At 38.5% G+C, this 20,715-nt stretch overlaps 1 protein-coding gene across 1 annotated transcript; it reads right to left on the reverse strand.

Moving 5' to 3' along the window:
• Positions 1-464: 464 nt before the first annotated feature.
• Positions 465-18,048, reverse strand: qrich1 (glutamine-rich 1). Its single transcript, XM_067430774.1, has 12 exons — positions 17,864-18,048; positions 16,264-16,540; positions 16,095-16,175; positions 9,624-9,761; positions 8,831-9,544; positions 8,503-8,662; positions 3,447-3,601; positions 3,229-3,343; positions 3,039-3,147; positions 2,803-2,954; positions 1,429-1,519; positions 465-1,344 (listed from the first exon to the last, which is right to left on the reverse strand). Exons 2-12 carry the CDS (start codon positions 16,510-16,512, stop codon positions 1,155-1,157), a joined length of 2,154 nt encoding a protein of 717 aa, XP_067286875.1. The 5' UTR covers positions 16,513-16,540; positions 17,864-18,048; the 3' UTR covers positions 465-1,154.
• Positions 18,049-20,715: the final 2,667 nt, after the last annotated feature.

Genomic DNA, 20,715 nt, shown 5'->3' on the forward strand with positions numbered 1-20,715 from the left:
TGTAGCATTTAAAACATTGGTTTTCAACCTTTTTAAATCCCATTCTCCACAACATTTGAAGGCTGCATGACTTTTGTCATTTGATTTATTTTTATGGATAAGAATTAAACATACTCAATTTCTACCTGATAAAGCATTAGATCAACATGTCTTCATAAAACGTTATTCAATTACATGTGTTCCAGATTAAGAAAAATCACTCAAATTAGGCTTCCTCGTATATCCAGGGTTTTTGAGATTTTAAAGAAAAACCTAAGTGGTATGGATTAAGATTTCTTATTTTAATTCTTGTTTTTCTAGAGATTATAAATTATTCATTTGGTAGATTGCTGAAGCAAGCTGGTCGAGAACCACTGATTAAGAAATAGATTATAGTTTTGTGAACTATTGTTCTGTGTCATGAATAAGACCGAGACCCATGTGTTTGTGTGACACAATTGCCCAAAGACGACACATACAGGTAATTCACTGTACAAAAAAGCATGTTTGAAAAGACAGGCTTCAATTCTCCAGCACCACTATAATATCAATACATATCAGGTTACCATAGATGCATGTATATATATAAAAAAAATAAAAACAGAACCAAAAAGTCTTCATGTATAATACACTCCTCAGGTACGTGAACTCTGCTACAGCAAATTCCTGGGGGTGAACTGGGGGTTGTGTTAGGAGTTACAGATTGATAAGGGCCATGTTTTTAAATGTATATTCATCTGACAATCACATGGTATATTCCAGTCCACTGCCAATAATGACTTCAGTTTAGCCTGCTGGTCTTAAAAGCCACCAGATCCTTACAAGAGAGAGAGAGAGGACAGGGGGAAGAGGGATGGAGCGCAACATACATGGCAGAAAGAGAAAATGCACACATCAAGGGATCTTGGGCAAATACGTTTTCAATGGTCATTAGGCGAACAAACAGAAATAAGTTCCTGTATCTAAAACAAAAAAGGCCCGTAGGTATGTCCAGTTCATTGAAAACCCCTCTTAACCTCTCACTTTCCTTTTAATCATGAATGAATATAAGAGAGGCTGCAGAGGCAACTTGATTCAGTCTCTTTTAGAAAGGAGAGGATAATGGCAGGATGGAAAGCTGGAGAAGGCTGCTCTCTCTCATTCCATCTTGATTTCTTTCGTTTGCTCTCATCTCCTCAGTGTACATTGGCCTGCGCAATAGAGATTATCTCTTGGATTTCCCGCACCATCATGATGCGTGTTAGCATGTGCTCCAGTTGCTCGCTCGTGATTGGCTGAGTGGAGTACCAAATAGGGCTGTTTGGTGCCACAACCGGCTCTGGTGTCAGGTAATACGTGTCATTACGACCCTTGGCAGTCTGAGGGCTGATGACAGAAAATGAAAAAGTGAGGGAGAGGCAGAAAAGAAAACGTATAATATACATATTAATAAAATCACAAGTGGCTCACCATTTGAAGAGGTAAAAGTCATAGAGCTTGATAGGACAGCGCAGCGGGTTCTCTGGGTCCTCAGCCTGTTCTACGTACATGTCATCAGTCACTAGAACAAAAGATGATGAGATTTATAACTTCCCACAGCTGTTGACCAACACATTTATGACTCTCCCATGACTTTCTATAACTTTTCCATTTCACAGTAAAATTATTTCCAACCAATACTTTCAATTAAAATAAAGGCATACATCTTTTTAAAGCATTGTAGAAATTCCCATGACCAGTGATGAACGTTTTATTTATCAGTTACTATAGATACAGCTGTAGTATGGTGTAATGCCATATTGGTTGATCGATGGTAACATTAATGCTTGTGTTATATTTGGTTTTGATTTTCATCAATTACTTTCAGCAATAATTATTGTTCAGACCTAAAAAGACCTGTGTGAGGCTGTGTAAGCCTGTATAATTTTAGTAATAATAAATGATGCATTTACAATTTGTGACATTAAAATGTCAACGTGTTATGGAAACAAAATGCTGACGAACTAGGATGCTGTTTTCACCATGGCTTAACAACTGATAATGATGATGATGCGTCTTTTATAACAAGCAGCACTCTTGACAATTTGTGAATAGATCACCAAAACTACATCCCACATCAAAAATTGATTGCATGTTTTCCTTTTTAAAACATTTTTTATTAAAGAGTCCTCAATCCTCATGCATGCATGCATGTCAGTGTGGCAAGTAGGGGTGTGCCCGACAAAGGATTTACACATTCGAATCAGAATTGTCAAATCTTTCTATGGTCGACTGATAGTCGAATCATCCATGTGTGTGTGAATGGGTTGGGAGGGGACCGACACTTGTCAGCAGGAGGGTAAAACTATTTTAATTAAGCCGCGATCGAAATACAGAACATCACACAAATATATAAAAGAACATTTATATAAATAAACACCTGCCTAAAGAGGAAAAGAACACTTTGAGTGCGTTTAAATGTGCGTTCTTAAGCCGATTGTGCCTAACTCATACCTGGCATGCACATTATATACGCGCAAGCTCAAATTTGAATAGACTTCTGACAGAAGAGCTGCATGATGGGTGCATCTTGTAGCACTGGGTGAAATCAGTATGTACATTGACAATTTGAGGGAAATATAATATAAATTCAATATAAAACCTTGAAATGGCTCAAACATCTCCCTAGTTTAGTAGTCAAGGCACTGCTTAGGACATAAGTCAATGAGCTGACTCCCTTATCAGTGCCCTAACTACTGAACCAGGAAGCTGATTGAGACGCACCCATTGTTTATTTATTTTTTATTTATAAAATGTATATTTGTCTTGTAATGTGCCAACATCTAGCTTTATTTAATCGCTAACCTTTCTGTCCAACATGGTGGGGCCCGACTCCTTTTAGGTAGCGGATGCTGGTGCTCTTGTCTTTAGGGTTGGTGGGGTTCTTCTTGGTGTGTCTGAGCACTTTGGAGAAGGCCACTTTCATATGCTGCTCCACTGTGGTCAAGTGGAAGTACCTGTGCAGAGAAAACATTTTAATCCCTGAGCACTAACTTCCACTAGGCCCATGCTTAAAGAATTGAGAATAGTAGAAGACTCACTTAGTGTTGAAGTACATCAGTGTAGTAAGGAGAGTGGCTGGAGAATGAGCTCCCAGCTGCTTACACTCCCATAGCATCTCCTCTGTCACATGACTTGGGATAATATAGCCTGGCAAATAATGACGACAATTAACATACAGTCCACAAGACTCCAAAGCAGATGATTTCAAATCACACACATACTTCTTACCAAGAGGGTGAACACTGGGCCTCCACTCCTCAAGAATCTTGTGTAAACACTGACAAAACCGGCCGTAGTACTGATCAGAGAAGATGTCATCTACCCTACCATTCTCAAACATGTACTAAACAAAAACAAGAAAAACAAATCAGTTTGTGAAAACTAAAGATCCAACAGAATCAGTGGAAACAAAAAGAAGGCATTAAATAAAGAGAAATAGGACATACTTTCTGTATACATAAAAATACATAGTATAGCGAATCAGGCTCAAAGGGCTCTCCCTCCAGCCCACGAGACTCTTGGGTCATCAGGGACAGAGCCAAGTTCAACTCGCCCACTGAACTTGACACAAGATCGTCCTGGAAGCGCAGTGGCTGTCGACCTACAGAGACAGATATTAATAAACATCAGAGCCGTGACAAAAATAGTTCAGTTGACCATGGACTCTATATGTTTACATATTTTAAGCAATTTTTTAAAATATATTCACTACTGCTCAAAAGTAAAGGGTCAGTAATGTTTATTTTATGTTGTTGAAAAATTACTTGTGAAATATTACACTTTAAAATTATTTAAAATATATATTTATACATTATTCATTTGACACTCAAGCAATATTTAGTTTTTATTATCAATCTTGAAAACAGTTGTGCTGCTTAGGGATGTAAACGGTTAATTGATTATCGATTAATTGTCGACAAGAATTCACTTGATTAAATTAATTGTCGGTTAATTGAACATTGAGAACGTGACAAGATTCTCGTGGGCGGCGAGAAATGCAACAAACTTGAGGTGGCAAAAAATAAATCAAACATCAGGCAGTCAAAACGGAGCAATGTGAAAGCATTTCAAATTAATTAATGATGACAAAGACGCCCATTGTAAACTTTGCGGTACTACAATTAAGTACAATAGCTCTACGAGTTTGCTAAGATACTACCTTCTTAAAGGTGCCCTAGAATAAAAAAATGTAATTAACCTTGCCATAGTGAAATAATAAGAGTTCAGTACATCGACATCACATACTGTGAGTCTCAAACACCATTGCCTCCTCCTTCATATGTAAATCTAGTGAATGAAAAACACCACAGAAAAATAAGTGATTCTCAACATAACGGCAACCGTGACGCAATCGTTGGGGATCATTTATATGCACTCCCCCATCATTTGCATCTGTCCAAACATGTTCATTGTCAGGCGAAACTGATGGAGCCGAATCATCAGGACTGCAGGGTAACAAGCTCGCTCGAGGATAGCAAAAACGACAGCTCTCATGGACACATGTCATGTTCCAGGCTGTGCAGGAGACGTGAGGACTTTTCTACCCTTACCACAGATAAAACATGTCAACAGTCATGGTTAATGTTTATAATCGGATAGCATAACAATTAAATTCAAGATTGTTCGTTTGCTCGGTCCATTTCAAGCAAGTTTCGCTCTGTGTCTTAAACTGAAGAAAGTGAAAATCACAACTGTATTCATGCAAGCAGTAAGCAATTAATCCACTTATTGACTAGCTGTTTAAACAATTTCTGATTAAATTTAAAGTTTCTTAGAGAGACCGCATTGTCCAGATAACGCAAGATGCTAGTACAGTAACAACAGGAAACTCCAAGAACCATACAAAACTAAATAGTGTGTCTAATGACAAATGTTAATATTATTTTGTATTACAAAATACAACCGTAGATACTTTGCTTACAGATCATTCACTCAATCCTTCTAGCAAACTTCAACTTTTCCACCATATAAGTTAAAACAACAGTCATTTGACAAGGCTATTCATTTTGTAAAAAAAATATATGCAAAAACATCATACATCATACATATATATATATATATATATATATATTTTTTTTTTTTTTTTTTTTTGAGAACTTAAGAATGATGTTTTTGCATGCTTGTATTACAGAGTACATCACATTGTAGCCTACATTGTGACTAACGTTATATAAACATGCAATATTGTTGACGAAAAAAGACTTTACTTTACTTAAACTTGTACAATCTGGCAACCATATGCACGCAAGCTGTCTCTCGCGCGTGGATTATCTGAAAACTCCAATAAACAAGTAGGCTGTATTTTGTCTCCATTATCTCCATTTTAGATGTTTTGCTATGTGTCATACAGTCGGTCTGTGTTCTGAAAGGACGGTCAGGACTGACAAGCCGCTTTGCTGAACAACTGAAATGCAGTGTGCTGTGAGCTGCTGAAATAAGCCAACCAGAGCAGAGCTCAACATTAATATTAATGAGACAATTTATAGGATTTTAAATGGACCTGTAAAACTGTATCTGGACAATTTTTGCCCTTAAAGGGTTACTTCAGCGATTAGCATATGGCTTTGTATCAGTAGAAACCCTGGAGTATATTCAAATTATTGTGCTTTCCCCCCTCATATCTCCCTGAGATGAGAGATTTATGCATTTTATTTCTGGAAAAATTCCTCCTATGATGCAAATTGACGATTTTTGCATCATAGGAAGAATGTTTGCCCAGAGGCTAAAGACTACAGCCAGCAGAGGGAGCCATTTCCGCATGTTTTGAATCTGCGCATGGGGGATGGGAGATTACACTCAGCTTGCAGGGACAGCTCAGCTTGCAGCTACAGGATCATTTAAACGGAGCTATGGTGAGCAATGTAAGTCTTTTAACTTCTCAAATTCATTTCTATGAAAGTTAAGCTTGCAAAGGCATGAACTGAAACGCACCAGACTGAACTCGCGTTGTGAATGTATGCCGCGAGTGTAGTCGCGATTACCTCAGCTCTCATCACTCCTGCAGTTAGTGCTCAGTGCTGTGAGACTCGCGCGGTGACTCACTCATTATATTGAACAGACACGTTCAGTTTTTAATTGTAGTGTCTTCTCTCTTCTCTAACTCAGTCACAGTAATGAGGTTGGTGGCGTTGGGAATGGCCTCACAGGGCAGCGAAGCATTCTGGGAGTTGTAGCCTTTCATCCCCATGGGACAAACATACATTTTCTGTCTTTTCTCAGTCTAGAAGACACCAAATTCAAAAATAATTTCACATTTCTACTGCATTGATGACCCAGTTTAAATACAGATTCATCTTCCCAGCGCTGAAGTACCCCTTTAAATAAGCCACATACCCTCTATGTAGATATCAGAGAACTATTTAAAAGGTCCCATTCTTTGCGATTCCATCTTTCAAACTTTAGTTAGTGTGTAATGTTGCTGTTAGAGCATAAATAATACCTGTAAAAATTATAAAGCTCAAAGTTCAATGCCAAGCGAGATCATTTATTTAACAGAAGTTCCCTTTCAAAGCCTACAGCGAACGGCCGGTTTGGACTACACCCCAACACTTCCTGCTTTAATGACGCAACTAAAACTGTTTGTTGACGAACCCTCCGCCCACAAGAACACGCAAATTCGGGGGCGTTGTCCTTTTGCTCTCGCAGGTCGAGAATAGGAAGCGTTGTTTTTGTAGAGTGTGTTTGTCGTCATGCCATTGAAACGCTGTTATTTTCATCCTGGAGTCAAATCACCTTTGTTTGACCTTCCCACGGACGATGTACGAGATCAATGGCTACAGTTTATGGTTAACTCGGTTCCGGAAAATTATAATCACAATTTAAAACTATGTGCAGCACATTTTGCTGAGGACTGCTTCCTCAATCTCAATCAGTTTAATGCCGGATTCGCAGAAAGATTATTCTTAAAAGATGACGCAGTTCCCTCTTTGTCTGGAGAAGGCGTTGTTATGGACCACAACCGGTAAGTTAAGTGTATTTTATTATTTAAGTTGGTCCGTTTAACAGTTTATGTAACTCATGACACAAAGTGCAATGCTGTTTAGCTTTGTTAACTAACGTTAGATGGTAATTGAAACTAATCTGAAAAACTTAGCATATGAAAGTGTAGTAATTCATTCAGACACCATCGATTGTTGGTGTTTGTAATGGTCAGTTTAAACTACTGAATAGACAGCTTACCATTCTGAAACATCCAGCAAAAGTCTTTCCTGAGCAGGTTGTAATCGATCCTCTTCGATATTCTCCGGGTCTGATTCCGGCTCAAATTGATAAGGCAATATAGACATTTTTGCAATAACATTGAGCGCGCGTATCTACTCGTTCTGGTAAGAGGCGGGACTTTTCTTTTTCAACGTGCGCTAAGCTGCTGTCCAATCACAGCACGGGAAGCGCTGGCCTAATCAGAACTCGTTACATATTTATGAAGGAGGGACTTCATAGAACAAGGAAATCATCAGGCCGTTTTTAGGACAGAGGAAACAGCGGTATACAGATAAGTCAATTGTCTGTAAACATAATCAAAGCTTCGAAAACACGCAAAGAATGGGACCTTTAACATAGTTTCAAATCATTCTAGGGCACCTTTAACTTGCATAAAGCTGTGTTGCAGGGAGCTTCACAACCTACAATCGCTGCTGTGGTGGGAAGGCGAGTATGTGACCACAGGAAAGCAGAGGGCATTACTCAGAGGAGTACTTTGCGGCACAATCCAAAAAGATATGATGCCAGTTAGCATTTCGGGATTTAATACACTTCATGGAGCCAGACTATAATATCCCTTCTCGAGCGACCATAACTACCCCACTTGGAAACACGCTACAAAAACAAGAAGGCTGAGCTAAAAACACAGTTAGCTGCAGCTAATGTGGCTCTGACGACGGATTGTTGGACGGCTTGTTTTGGCTACAGAAAGCTACATTACAATCACTTGCCACTAGATTGAAAAGGACTGGCAGGTAAAGTCAGCAGTCCATCTCACGGAAAGTCTCTCAGAGACATACAGCTGATAATGTTAAAAACAGTTGAGCTGCTTAATAATTTTTGTGTAAACTTTTTTTTTTTACCAGGAATCTTTGATGAATAGAAAGAACAAAATACAAAAAGAGCATGCATTTGAAATCTTTTGTAACATTATAAATGTTGAATAAAACTTGCAGAATAAAAGTATTAATTTCTCTTTCTATTCTTTAAAACCTTCATGGCATGTTTTCCAGTTAGTTTTTAGCTGGATTACATAATGAAAGAATTACACTATTGCTGTTTATACATAATTAAAAAAAACAAGTTTGCTTTTTCTATACTTTAAAATATTTAAGCAGCTGCTTTTGAATACTTACAGGTGCATGTGCATGCATAATTGAAAAATTCTTGAAGGCTGTTGCTTTATTTTATCATGTAATTTCACTCATATTGCTATAAACTACTGAAATTTTAGAATAGTGATAACCCTAGATTGAGCGGCAGTATATAAAAAGAGAGTTTGAGACCGATACATAAACTCACGTCCAATAGGTGCCAGCTTGTTTTGTTCATTCTTGTCCAGCTCAGCATTTTTGCGCTGAACCCAAAGCCTCCACACCTCTAGTCCTTCCTCAGGCTTCAGCGAGTTGGGAAGGACCAGCTCAGGAGGAGGTTCCACTTGTGGCTCCGACTCTGTCTGCGCCTGATAAAAACAGACTATCATTATTGATGCATTACTTTGCCAAAGAGGTGTCATGCATTTTCCCACACAAATGCACATCAACAGCTGAAAAAAAATGCAAAATTACTTGAGACGGCCTGGGAGCTATGAATATTTAAGCATGCAGGATTCCTCCTAGAATGTGTTCACCTGCAGGTGGAGCTGTTGTTCCTGAGCCTCGGCGTCCTGTATGTGCTGCTGCTGTTGCGGATCCCATATATGAAGGGCCTGTGTTGTCCCAGAGTAAGCACCCCCTACTGTCTGCACTGCTACAGGGATGTGAATGTTTCCATTCATAAACTGTGCTGGGAACAGCGAATGTACAACTTCCTCCTGAGTGGTCACTCCCGAGCCAGACACTGGAACGGCCACTGCCCCAGCACCCTGAGACGCACCAATTACCATCTTGTCTTTGTCTCTATCAGTAGGCGAGGCCTGTACCTGCACGGTGCTGTAAGCCTCCTGAGGAATGGCAATGTGGGCTACACCTTGCTGCTGTGGGGCAGAGTACACAGGTATGGTCCAGGTCTCACCGGCTGGGCCTGTGATGGTACCAGTTGCACTGTAGAGATGAGTGCTATCAACGGTCAGCAGATCTGGTCGAAGTGACAGGTAGCCCTGCTGTTGGCCCTGTGGTATGGCCAGTACAGTAGCCAGCTGCTGCCCCTGAGGAAGCGAGTAGGACACAACTGTCGGAACGTCCACCTTGCGTTTCTTTGCAGGCTGGAGGACCGCAGGTGAGGTTCCAGGTCGCCTCTCTGCCTCCCTAGGGGAGCCCTGCTGCTGAGGGGGGGACAGAGCCTCCACAGTCTGAATCTGAATCTGCTGACCTCCGGCAACTGCTGCCACTAGCTGGGCCTGGATCTGAGAAACATACCCACGTTATGATACGAATCTAAAATTCATAAACTATAGAAGCTGATCATGTATTGATGTGCATTACCTGTTGTTGTTGTTCCTCTGTAAGTTCTCCCTGTTGTACCAGCTGTGTTGTGGTAACTCCTTGTAGCTGATGTTGGGTGGGAGACGCCACCTGAAGTACCTGACCAACAGTCTGACCCTGCTCACCCTGGATCTGCACCTGCCGAAGGAGAGATGTAGAAACATTTAGAGCAGGGCACATAAAGAAAAATGGCCTGCTGGCCTGGAGTAAGGTTTTTTTAACCGTCTCATTGTTTTTCCGAACAACGTGTACATTGGTGTACAAATTCTTTTTGTAAAGGGAAAAGATTTTTTATCAATGTTTGAACCTTTTTTTTCTTTTCAGCATTATTTTTGTGGAATAGAAAGTTTAAAGAAACATAATTTAAAGAAATAGAATGTTTGCGTGTGCACACATCAACAAGAGCGAGAACAAGAGCTCTGTTCTAGCTTTGTTCAGTTACGGAGTGTTTTTGGTCATGAGGCAAAGATAACCTTGTTCAGCTTCCCAAATAACCCAGCGTTAAGGAAACAGTGGATGTAATGTTTTTCTGCCGCAGCAACAGAGTTCTGCAAGTGTTTTTGTTTGTTCCCGGTCATGAGTTGAAACTGCAGGCGGTGAGTGAAATTGTTTTGTTGGCAATCGGCACGTAAGTGCATATGTCAACAACACAAACATAGTGAACGAAAGTTACCCAGAGATAATGTCATGATGTTTTTCGTGTGTGTGTGTGTGTGTGTACCCGCTTGTCTCTTTAGCTCCGCCCACTTCATGCCTGCACGAGCTTGGCTATTTTCAGAAAAAAAAATCAGTACAGCATATCTTTCTTTTATAAATATGATAAAACTAAAGACAAGACTATGTCTTTAAGAACTAAAGACGGAGATATGAAGGATGCAGTACTACTCTATTGGTACTCAAGATTATCATGAGATTGCTGAGACTGTGTGAGATGTACCCTTTAAATGTCTTTACTGTCACTTTTGATCCATTTAACGCATCCTTGCTGAATAAAAGTATTCATTTAAAATAAATTAAAAATATATATTTTAAAGGTGTCATGAACTTTTTTTAAATGTTCTTTGAGGTACACTCATAATAAAAGATTTTTACAACAAAAAACTATTTAGAAGTTATATTTTCTATTTTCCATCCTATTTTTGGCTCTTAAAACACACTTTGATAGGTGTGCCACAATCAAGACTTGGAAGTAAACACCCACTGCTAAGACTGGGTAACAGTTCTGCATATTAAAAGTAATTTTCAACGTCCCCCAACATTCAATGTAGAATTGTTTCAAAAACTTTTTTTAATTCTTTTTGAAGAGCCTGCAAGGACCCGTGTCTTGTTTAAAAACTAATTTGCACTAAAATGAAGCGAACAAACGAACAGTGTCTTACTAACACTATCAGTATCACTGTTAAAAAATAAAGTTCACCCACACTTTCCTAATGTTAGGATCACAAGGACGGCAATGCAAAGACATCTTGTAATGTTTGTTGTTGGAGTAATCTCGTGTTTGCATCTCTCGTATTTACTACTGCATGACAAGTGCAAATTGGTGAGAGGGCTAAAGAATGTAGAAGTGGGCTGTTCTGATCTGTTACTTCTTTACTTCTAAAGTAGATGGCAAAATGCTTCCAACATCTTTCTGGTAAAGGTGTTACTTACATTTTTCTGTGACAAAACAAAAAACAAAGAAAAAAAAACATTCAAACTGCTATATTACAAAGCAGGCAATCAACAAAGGAAGGATAATCAGCACGATTGGCTGCACTAAACATCATGCATGAAACTCTCTGGACCTTATTTTAGTGTTCTAAGCGTATGGTCTGCGCATTGGTGCAGGTGCACTTAGGGCGTGTCCAACTCTACTTTTGCCAAATTAACGATGGAAAAATCAGTCAGTAGAGCTGACGCATGGTCTAAAAGAGTTGTACCTAGTCTCCTAATGAGTCATGGATGTCATGTACAATAAACAAACCAGTCACGTATCCTATTCCCTTTAAAAGCCAGTTGTGCTTACAAAATTGCAGATTCGCTACATGGCAGAATAAAGACACCCTCAACCGGGTGAGTGAGTTTAAATACATGTGTGTATTGCCATGATTGGTTTAATAAGTAGCCAATTTTATGCAAAATAGGTAATTCTGATACACACAATGACTATCCATTATAACATGTAGGCATTTTTATCTGTATTTACTAGGGGTGACCCCAAATAGTCGAAGATTCGATGCATCAATATGCGGAGCTGGTGTGAGATACCGGAGACGCGGCGCTGAGCTTCGCATCCGGTGTGCGACCCCCTTTTGGCATAATCGACTTAAGAACGTGCCTGTAAATGCACTCAAAGTGTTATTTTCCTCTCTAGTCAGGTATTTTTTTTTAAGTTTATTTATCAAAATGTTCTTTTATATATTTGTGTGATGTTCTGCATTTCGATTACGGCTTTAAAATGTTATGAAGAAAAGTTTTATGAATGTTAATCAACCACATTAAAGGTGCCCTAGAAAGAAAAATGTAATTAAGGCCATCCTTAAAAATATTCTTGTTTGCCGTAACCCGACCGACCCTGTCAATTTAGGGCCGACTCAATTTTTTATTTTTTTTCCCTTTTAGTCCGACCGACTTGCCGGTTGTAAATTGGCTTTAAGACCGACCAATTTCTTTTTTTACTTTTCAAACAACTAATACAACAGTAATAAAATAATATGAATTATATTTAAGTAAGTATTATAAATGTATAAATTGCCTGGGCCATACGGGCCATACAAACGAAGGCTACGTTCTTTCGTTTATAGAAAAACCCGTGACGTCATCTATGTCTACACTATGGTTAACGGATGTCACACTATGGCCTGCACGTGCGTTCGTTTCGGCTCTGCTCATACTCTCATTCACTGTAACGTTAGACTGTTAAAGCCCTGTCGGAGATTTCGCCGCATTGTGTGACAGGAGTCAGGACCATGGACACGTTACACACACCGGGCAAGTGCACTGCAGAGGGGAGGGCTTAGTTTGAGCCCCTGCCCTTTTTGAAAATTAATCAAAAGTGCCCCTCTCAACATTTATCATTACTATATTGTGGCGAATAAAACAGATTTTGAATTATAATTAATATAACAACGTTTTGTACACGTTGTTATATTAATTATAATTCAAAATCTGTTTTATTCGCCACAATATAGTAATGATAAATGTAACAGTAACAAATGGCGGAAAAGCCGTTTATCTTGTCTCTGTCTGTCAGTCTGAAATGTCGTTGTCATAACGCGTTGCTATGGGTTGCGTGTTCTGCTCGACCCCAGCGCGTGGTGGGAGCGGCGGCACTGGTTGTAACTTGAAAAATAATGCTTTATGTATGGTTCTGTCGATGGATACACGTGCACTACAACAGCGATAATAAAAGAAAACGTGGGCAAAACGGTCTATCTTTGTAAACTGTGTTCAATGCATGCGAGTGCTGCCGTATGACCAGTCATTTTCGCCATCATCACTCAGTATATTCGCCAGAAGACGCGAATGAGAACCTCTGCAGTGTGAGAAGCTGTCTCTGTGCGCAGCGCGCGCACGTCTCACAGCGCGCAAATATTGAGTTCTTTCAAGTCTTGCGTTTGAACGGATAAACTCACACAAAAAGTATGTCAACATGTCGATCTTGATGAGTATCCATCAGACAGTCTATATCCCTTAAGAGAACTTTATACAGTTGAGAAAAACTGTATTATTCTCTGTATTAGGTCTTAAAGGGGCAGTAGCCTTTACTGCTGTCTGTCAAACAAAAGATAAGGACTCACTCACTGCTCTTGATTGAATAGCTGGTTATAGCTACTTAATTAATTGAATTCATAAAAACAACTTTTTGCTTTTTAATATTCAAATGCACTAGTCTATATCACCAGATGCGTTGGTCTGGCAAAAAGTGCAAGCAACTTCAGAGACACAGATAGTTGCGTGTTCTGAGTTAACACAATCGAGCATAAAAATAAGAAACATATCACGGGAAAATACTAAAACGGGAAGACAGCGGGAAAAGAGCTAAAATACGCGAGAAACCCGGAAAAAAAGGGAGGGTTGACAGCTTTGAGTCAATGACAGCTAGCTGGTGGTTGGACACTTTTCTTAAAGAATGCACCTGAAATTTATGCAATAAACATGTTTTTGACAAATATTTCAATTTGTTTGTGGTCTATATAGCCTGCAATTAGCCTACACGCCCGAAGGCACGGCTTGAAGACCCAGTCAGTGATGTCATGATATGCCAATTTGTTTAAATTCATACCTACGTAATGACCATCACCAAAAATTTACATTTTTTTTTGCATTAAAATTTGAAAAAAAAAAATATAGACCTACCTACCGACCCTTTTTAAAAAAAAATGTACTGTTACTGCAAACCAAAATATTTTTAAGGATGGCCTAACCTTGCGTCCTTGCCATAGTGAAATACTAAGAGTTCAGTACATGGACATCACACACGTACATGGAGTCTCAAACACCATTGCCTCCTATTTCTTATGTAAATCTTGTAAATCAAAAACCCAACAGAAAAAAAAGTGCTTCTCAACATAAACCCAACCATGACGTAAGCGTTGGGGATCATTTATATGCACACGCCCCCAACATTTGCATCTGAACAAGCCGAATCTACTGATGGTAAACAAGACACTTGAAGATAGCAAAAACGGCTTATTGACTAGCTGTTTAAACAATTTCTGATTAAATTGAAAGTTTCTTAGAGAGAACGCATTGTCCAGATAACGCAAGATGCTAGTACAGTAACAACAGGAAACTCCAAGTACCATACAAAACTAAATAGTGTCTAATGACAAAGGGTAATATTATTTTGTATTACAAAATACAACCGTAGATACTTTGGTTACAGATCTTTCACTCAATCCTTCTAGCAAACGTCACCTTTTCCACCATATAAGTTAAAACGATAGTCAATGGAGATTTATAAAATGCAGCTTACTTGTTTATTGGTGTTTTCAGATCGTCCGTGCACGAGAGAGAGAGCTCGTGTGCATATGGTTGCCAGATTGGACATGTTTAGGTAAAAACCAGAGTGTATACGGGTTTCTTTTCACAGAAAAGCTCTGTTTGGGGGGTTTAATTACTGAAATCTGGCAACCGCATGAACGCGAGCTCTTTCTGGCACGTGGATGATCTGAAAACACCAATAAACAAGCAAGCTGCATTTAATCAATCTCCATTTTAGATGTTTTGCTATATGTCATACAGTCGGTCTGTGTTCTGTCAGGACGGTCAGGACTCACGAGCCGCTTTGCTGAATAACTGAAATGCTGTGTGCTGCTGAAATAAGCCAACCAGAGCAGAGCTCAACATTAATATTCCCGACTCTTCCAAATAAGGCAAAAACAGAGCATTACATCCTAGAGACAATTTATAGGGTTTTAAATGGACCTGTAAAACTGTATCTGGACAATTTTTTCCCTTAAATAAGCCACATACCCTCTATGTAGATATCAGAGAACAATTTAACATATTGCTTCAAATCATTCTAGGGCACCTTTAACTTTTATTTAAACCTAAATAAGAAAGCCATTGTCAGTTCGTCTGTCAGTTGGTAGGCAGTTTTGGTCGCTTTATGAAAAGTTGTTGCTGTGTGCAGTGTGTAAAGGAATATAAAAACCTCCTTTTACCCTCCTGCTTACTAGTGTCTTGCCCCTCCCATCCCATTCACACAAACATGGATGATTCGACTACAAGTCGACCATAGAAAAATTCGACAATTCTGATTCAAATGTGTAAATCCTTAGTCAGGAAGCCCCTAGTATTTACACTATAATAATCTTTTACATTGTAATTATTTTATTTTAACATTTTCCATGTTTCTGTACTGCACTGTACTGTCGCTGTGTGAATGTATGCACGTTGTGGACCCGCAAATAGTTACATATTACTAACAAAAAATTCTGCACTATTGACTTGAGACCAGGTTTTTGTTGGTCAATGACGCAGTTGCTTTTGGTTTCGTCAAAAGAGCAACACGCCTACAATGAGCCTGAACACACCTTGTTTTTACCATAAGCACAGGCGCATTAGCCCCCATGGACCATATTTTTTAATGGAATAGTGCAGTATTTATTTTAAATGATTTATCCATGGAAATCATTATCATCATCACATCATTATTTTTGAATTAAAAAAAATCAAAATAACTTCCCCTCCCTCTTGCAGCGACATCTCTGCAGCTCCTCTGATGATGCGTTTACCGACAAGAGGGCAGCACAAACTGTCACTCACATGAGATCAGAGCAAACCACAGCCATCCAATCAATTCCTGATGTACATATTCAAGTCTCGCCTTCAAAAGCTGTTTAATTCGGATATCCGTCACAATAGGGAAGAAAAGACTATTGCAACTTCCGTTTCATGCTGACTTTTGTCCAACAACTTCAGTTTTCCTGGTAAACACTGTATAACAGCCCTGTAGGTAAGATGCACGAAAACAGAATGACAAACCTGTACTTGGATCTGCTGTTCAGATGCTTGATGCACAGCTGCAGCCAGCTGGGGGGAGATCTGTGTAGATGTCACCTGCACCTGCGCAAAGATAAAAGAGATGTGACTACCAGTTTTAACTTCTTAAAATCACAGCTAAAATGACGATAAAAAGTTATTCTATTCATACCGGACATGCCAGTTCCAACAATGAGCCTGCCACCTCTGTGCTGTCCGTGTAGATGCAGTTGGCACCCTGCTGGTACACCATAGTGGTGGTGGTTCCGCTGGTCTGCTGACTGAACTCCTGCAGCACCTCAGGGCCTTTGGAGGCCAGCGACTCCAGGAACTCTTTCATGCGGTGCTGAGGTATAGTGCGTGCTTTCTGCCGCACATACTCGTCGAACGAGATCGCACCGCCTTCAATGGGCTCATTCATGACAGGTCAATCCACCCTGCACAGGAGCCTGGAACACAAGGGGTATAAATTATATCACACTGACTACCAGTCAAAATTTGACACTAAAAATAATGCTGCCTTCACATGCTATCGAAATTATAGTAAATACGAGTTTTCTAGGTAAAAATTGTGCATGAAAATTGCAAATTGGAATGCGATAAGCTCTTAATCAAATTATCAAATTTCCAATAGCATGTGAAGGCGGCACAAATGTATGTTTCTCATAAACTTCAAAGCACTTTAAATTAAAGGCATTATTATTCTTTGGAATAAGTCATAATTAATTATGTGTTTTGACAAGTAATTTAAGTTTATATAGATAATTTATATAAATTATAAACTAATCTAACAGTTTAAGACCAACCAAGCTCTTATTAGCTTAAAAAAAGCTCAATACAAATAATGATATACTACATCATAGGTGAAACAGTAATACGATATTTTGCATCACATCCAGTTGGTACATTGGCATATTGAAGTATTCAATACAATCTCTGGACAATGCAGAACTGCACCAGCAGCCAACCAACCATAAACATGCAATCTGCATGCATCCTTGTGCAGTTTAGATAGAGCTGTATAAACTGGAGGTTAAATGTGTTTTATTTGTAAAATAACAGTATTTAGTAGTGAAAAGCTCTGGAAGGCATTCAGATAAAAACAGTCTATAACCTTGCTGGACTTTGGACACCCTCGATTAAAAATAAATCAGTTGCATTGAGGCTATTCTTAAATCACAAAGCAAACCTCATTTTGAATGATCAAACATAACCTTTTTGAATCAAGACACACGAGCAATAATTAAGATTGCATGTGACTATACTAGCTCTGTTTATGGTCAATCGCATACTGAACCACTCAATGCTTCTGCCTAGAAAATATGCTAGCTTCAATGCTAACTCGCTAACATTTGTCAAACAAAACTTCAAAACCACACAGGTTGCAAGGACTTGCATTGCGATATCAAATATATGTATGATATGCTGCTATATGATATTAGCCATTATTGCTACAGAAAGTGCGGCAACGCGCGCGCAGTTGAATGGCTAACGTGAGCTCGCGTGCTAATCCTCCCATGCTACCTTAAATAAAAGCCAAAGCAATTTCCGCCAAAACACGCCGTTCAAAAAACAAAAACCCCACTAAAGCTCAACAAAATCTGACCGTGCACATGTAAAGTCCGTTTGCTTTGCTATATCTCGTTATTTTTGCACTCAAACACATTTGTCTTTATTTAAGTGCGATTTATGTCGTGACGTGTGCTTATTCTGCTACACACATAAATGAAACGGTTAAAACCCCGCTGCGGCCGACTGCAAATGTGTCCTACCGTATTGAAAAATACACAAACGCGCTGCTTGGACGGCTTGGATGGCTGTAAATGTTATTTTTTAATAATGATGTTTGCGGTAGAGCTGACGGAAGTAGGCCTGCTGTGACAGCGCTAGACCCCGGGCTGTCCTGTAGCGGGAAGGCGCGGACGGAATCGCAGCTCCCCCTTCCGGCTCCACTGCTGCCGCACACACATTCACAATGCCATGAACGCGGAGCACAGTGTTGCCAGATCGCGAGGGTACCCATACATTAATTTATATGCATTTTTCTTTATAAGAGTAATACAAAAATTCAAGTTTGTAGTGTTAAGAATAAGAAACTCAGGGGGTACATGTATCGGGATCATATGAGTATTATATATGAGTATAGCCTACTGCTAAATAAACAAATGAGAAATTTATTCCTAACACAAAGATGCATAGCAAGCCATAAAGCATAATTTGAAAAAAAAACAAAAACAAAATTAATAGTAATACCATTTTTATATAGACAGGTTAAAATTCAATATTTAGAAAAACATAGGCCTAGCCTATGAATTCTGAAACTATAGTAGCCTATATATTTTATGTGTTTATTTGTGCATATCTTTAGATTATCAAATTTCAGGCTGGCCCCTTTTTCAACAACAACATAATTCAATGATTACATGATTTGCAGATAATGAATCTAGGGGTTTCTTGGGTATTTTTACAATTTCTAAAATGATGTAGGCCTAATAATTTTTGTAATGATTATTAGGCCTAAATCAATTGTAAGAAGGGTTATTTCATATAAATAACTCAACCCCCATACACAACCAGGCAGTGATTGTAATTATAATGTATAATAATTATGTGATAATTTATCATAATTACAGTAAATGTCAATACAAATTCCATAGTGGCTTAATTTAGCGGACATGGCAACACTGGTTTAGCCCGTCAGCAACCTGCACGTGAGCGCGCATTCGGTCAGTATGGCATTTAATGTTAAACGGCTTCTCTGTAACGTGAAATACAGACGTACTACGCTGCTGATATGACTTATGCTTACACGTATATGATGAAAAACACGTTATAAAAGATGTTTAGTATTTTGTAAATGCTTTTCCTCATGTTTGTTTTCCATACTATGGACCAACTGCTTATTAGCCTACGTTGTAAAATACTTTTTTAATATTTTATAATAAAAATATATATCATAGTAATATATCTATGCTAATATTTTATTAATGAAAGTAAGGTTTTAAAGAAACAGGCTATATAGAAAAATCAGACAACAAAAAAATTCGAACAGCTTTTATGCATTAAAAATACGTTTCGTATCGTAATATACGTAAGAGTTGGAGATGGAGTTGTAAAAAAAATCAATCAGTGCGTGTAATTTCAGCGTGCTTGTGCCTTTAAGCGAAGCTTTATTCGCTCCAGTCCGCCTTAAAGTGCTAAGCATGTGTCTGTGAGGGCCTCCCCCTGATCGCCCAGCAAAAGCCTGCCTGACTGAGCTCTTAAGGTGGACCGGATGAGATATGCTGTATGTCGTGTGTCATATGACTGTTATGAGTTCAGAAAGAGTTAATTCCCACGGTCTCTCTCTTAACCCCACAATGACCTGTCTTATAATTTGGATAAATATATGACTCTTCACAAGCCATTTAAAATTTTGCATATTTTCGCAGCAGAGAACAATTAAAAATATCAGAAAGTCAGTAGACCTATAGGACTATGTGAAATCAGTAATAGACCTATCAAATTCCATATCCTTGTTTTGGCAAATAACTGCACATGACAGTAAATGTTTGAAATTAAATTTTAATTTAAACAAACACATGCCAAACAAACTGCAGAAACCATTGTTGTTATTAATATTATTTACATTGTAGCAACACAACTGGATACAATGGGGAAAAACTGTGTGAAATATTGTGAAATTTTGACAAATAATAGATATTTGGTTACATTTTTTTTAAGCATCACACAAACACACAAGTTTATGCCTTAAAATGTTTTTTTTTTTTTAAGAGACCCCAAGCCAATAATTTATATCTGGTTAGCCTATATGAATGCATTTGAAATGATTTTATTTTATTTGCATACAATTTGCATATAATCTCTTCATACACCTATTAAAGTATATACTCATCACATTATTATTTTTGCTTCTATATCATTTTTGCAAAACAATAATATAATGTACATTAATTAAAATTCAAAATATTTTAATGCTAGAAGAAGGAAAAATCTCTCTTCTCTGTGTGCTTTTGTGTGTGAGTGTTTGACATACATTCAAATGAGATCTGGTTAAATCCAACATGTTGTCTCTGCTGAGTAACACATGTTAAGCCCCACATGGCGGGTTTGTATCAAGAGCCAAGTATAGTGATGTTACCCTAACATGGAGGAACTGGCAAAGAGGAACTGGCACTAGTGATTTAAATTACTGTGTCAAATCAGAAAAAAAACATTGGGATTTAGTTTTCTTGTTCTGTCTTCTTCATGCTTTGTTATGTTATGTAGGAACAGACTGGTTTAGTGAACTAATGGTCTTACTGAAATCCTTTATATCGAAGAGATTACCTTTCCACATCTGTGATACCAGAAAGGAACAGACACACAAAATTGAAAGTGGAAAGCGGAAGTGTATTTTTTAACATGTACAAATATATATAACATTTTAAATTACCATTTCAAAACTCCTGAGGTTTGTAGCTTTTGTTGTTATAGGATTGGGCACCAAAAGCCTGTTTAAAGATGTAAGTCCAGCAGGACATCAACCAGATGGCAGCAAGATTACAGTGAAACGTCAGGTAGGCTGCACAAGCGTCAGCACTAGGATGCAGCAGTTTTAAGAAGACAACATTCAATGACGACA

Source organism: Pseudorasbora parva, chromosome 22 (assembly GCF_024679245.1).
Source record: "Pseudorasbora parva isolate DD20220531a chromosome 22, ASM2467924v1, whole genome shotgun sequence".
Classification (NCBI taxonomy): Eukaryota; Metazoa; Chordata; class Actinopteri; order Cypriniformes; family Gobionidae; genus Pseudorasbora; species Pseudorasbora parva.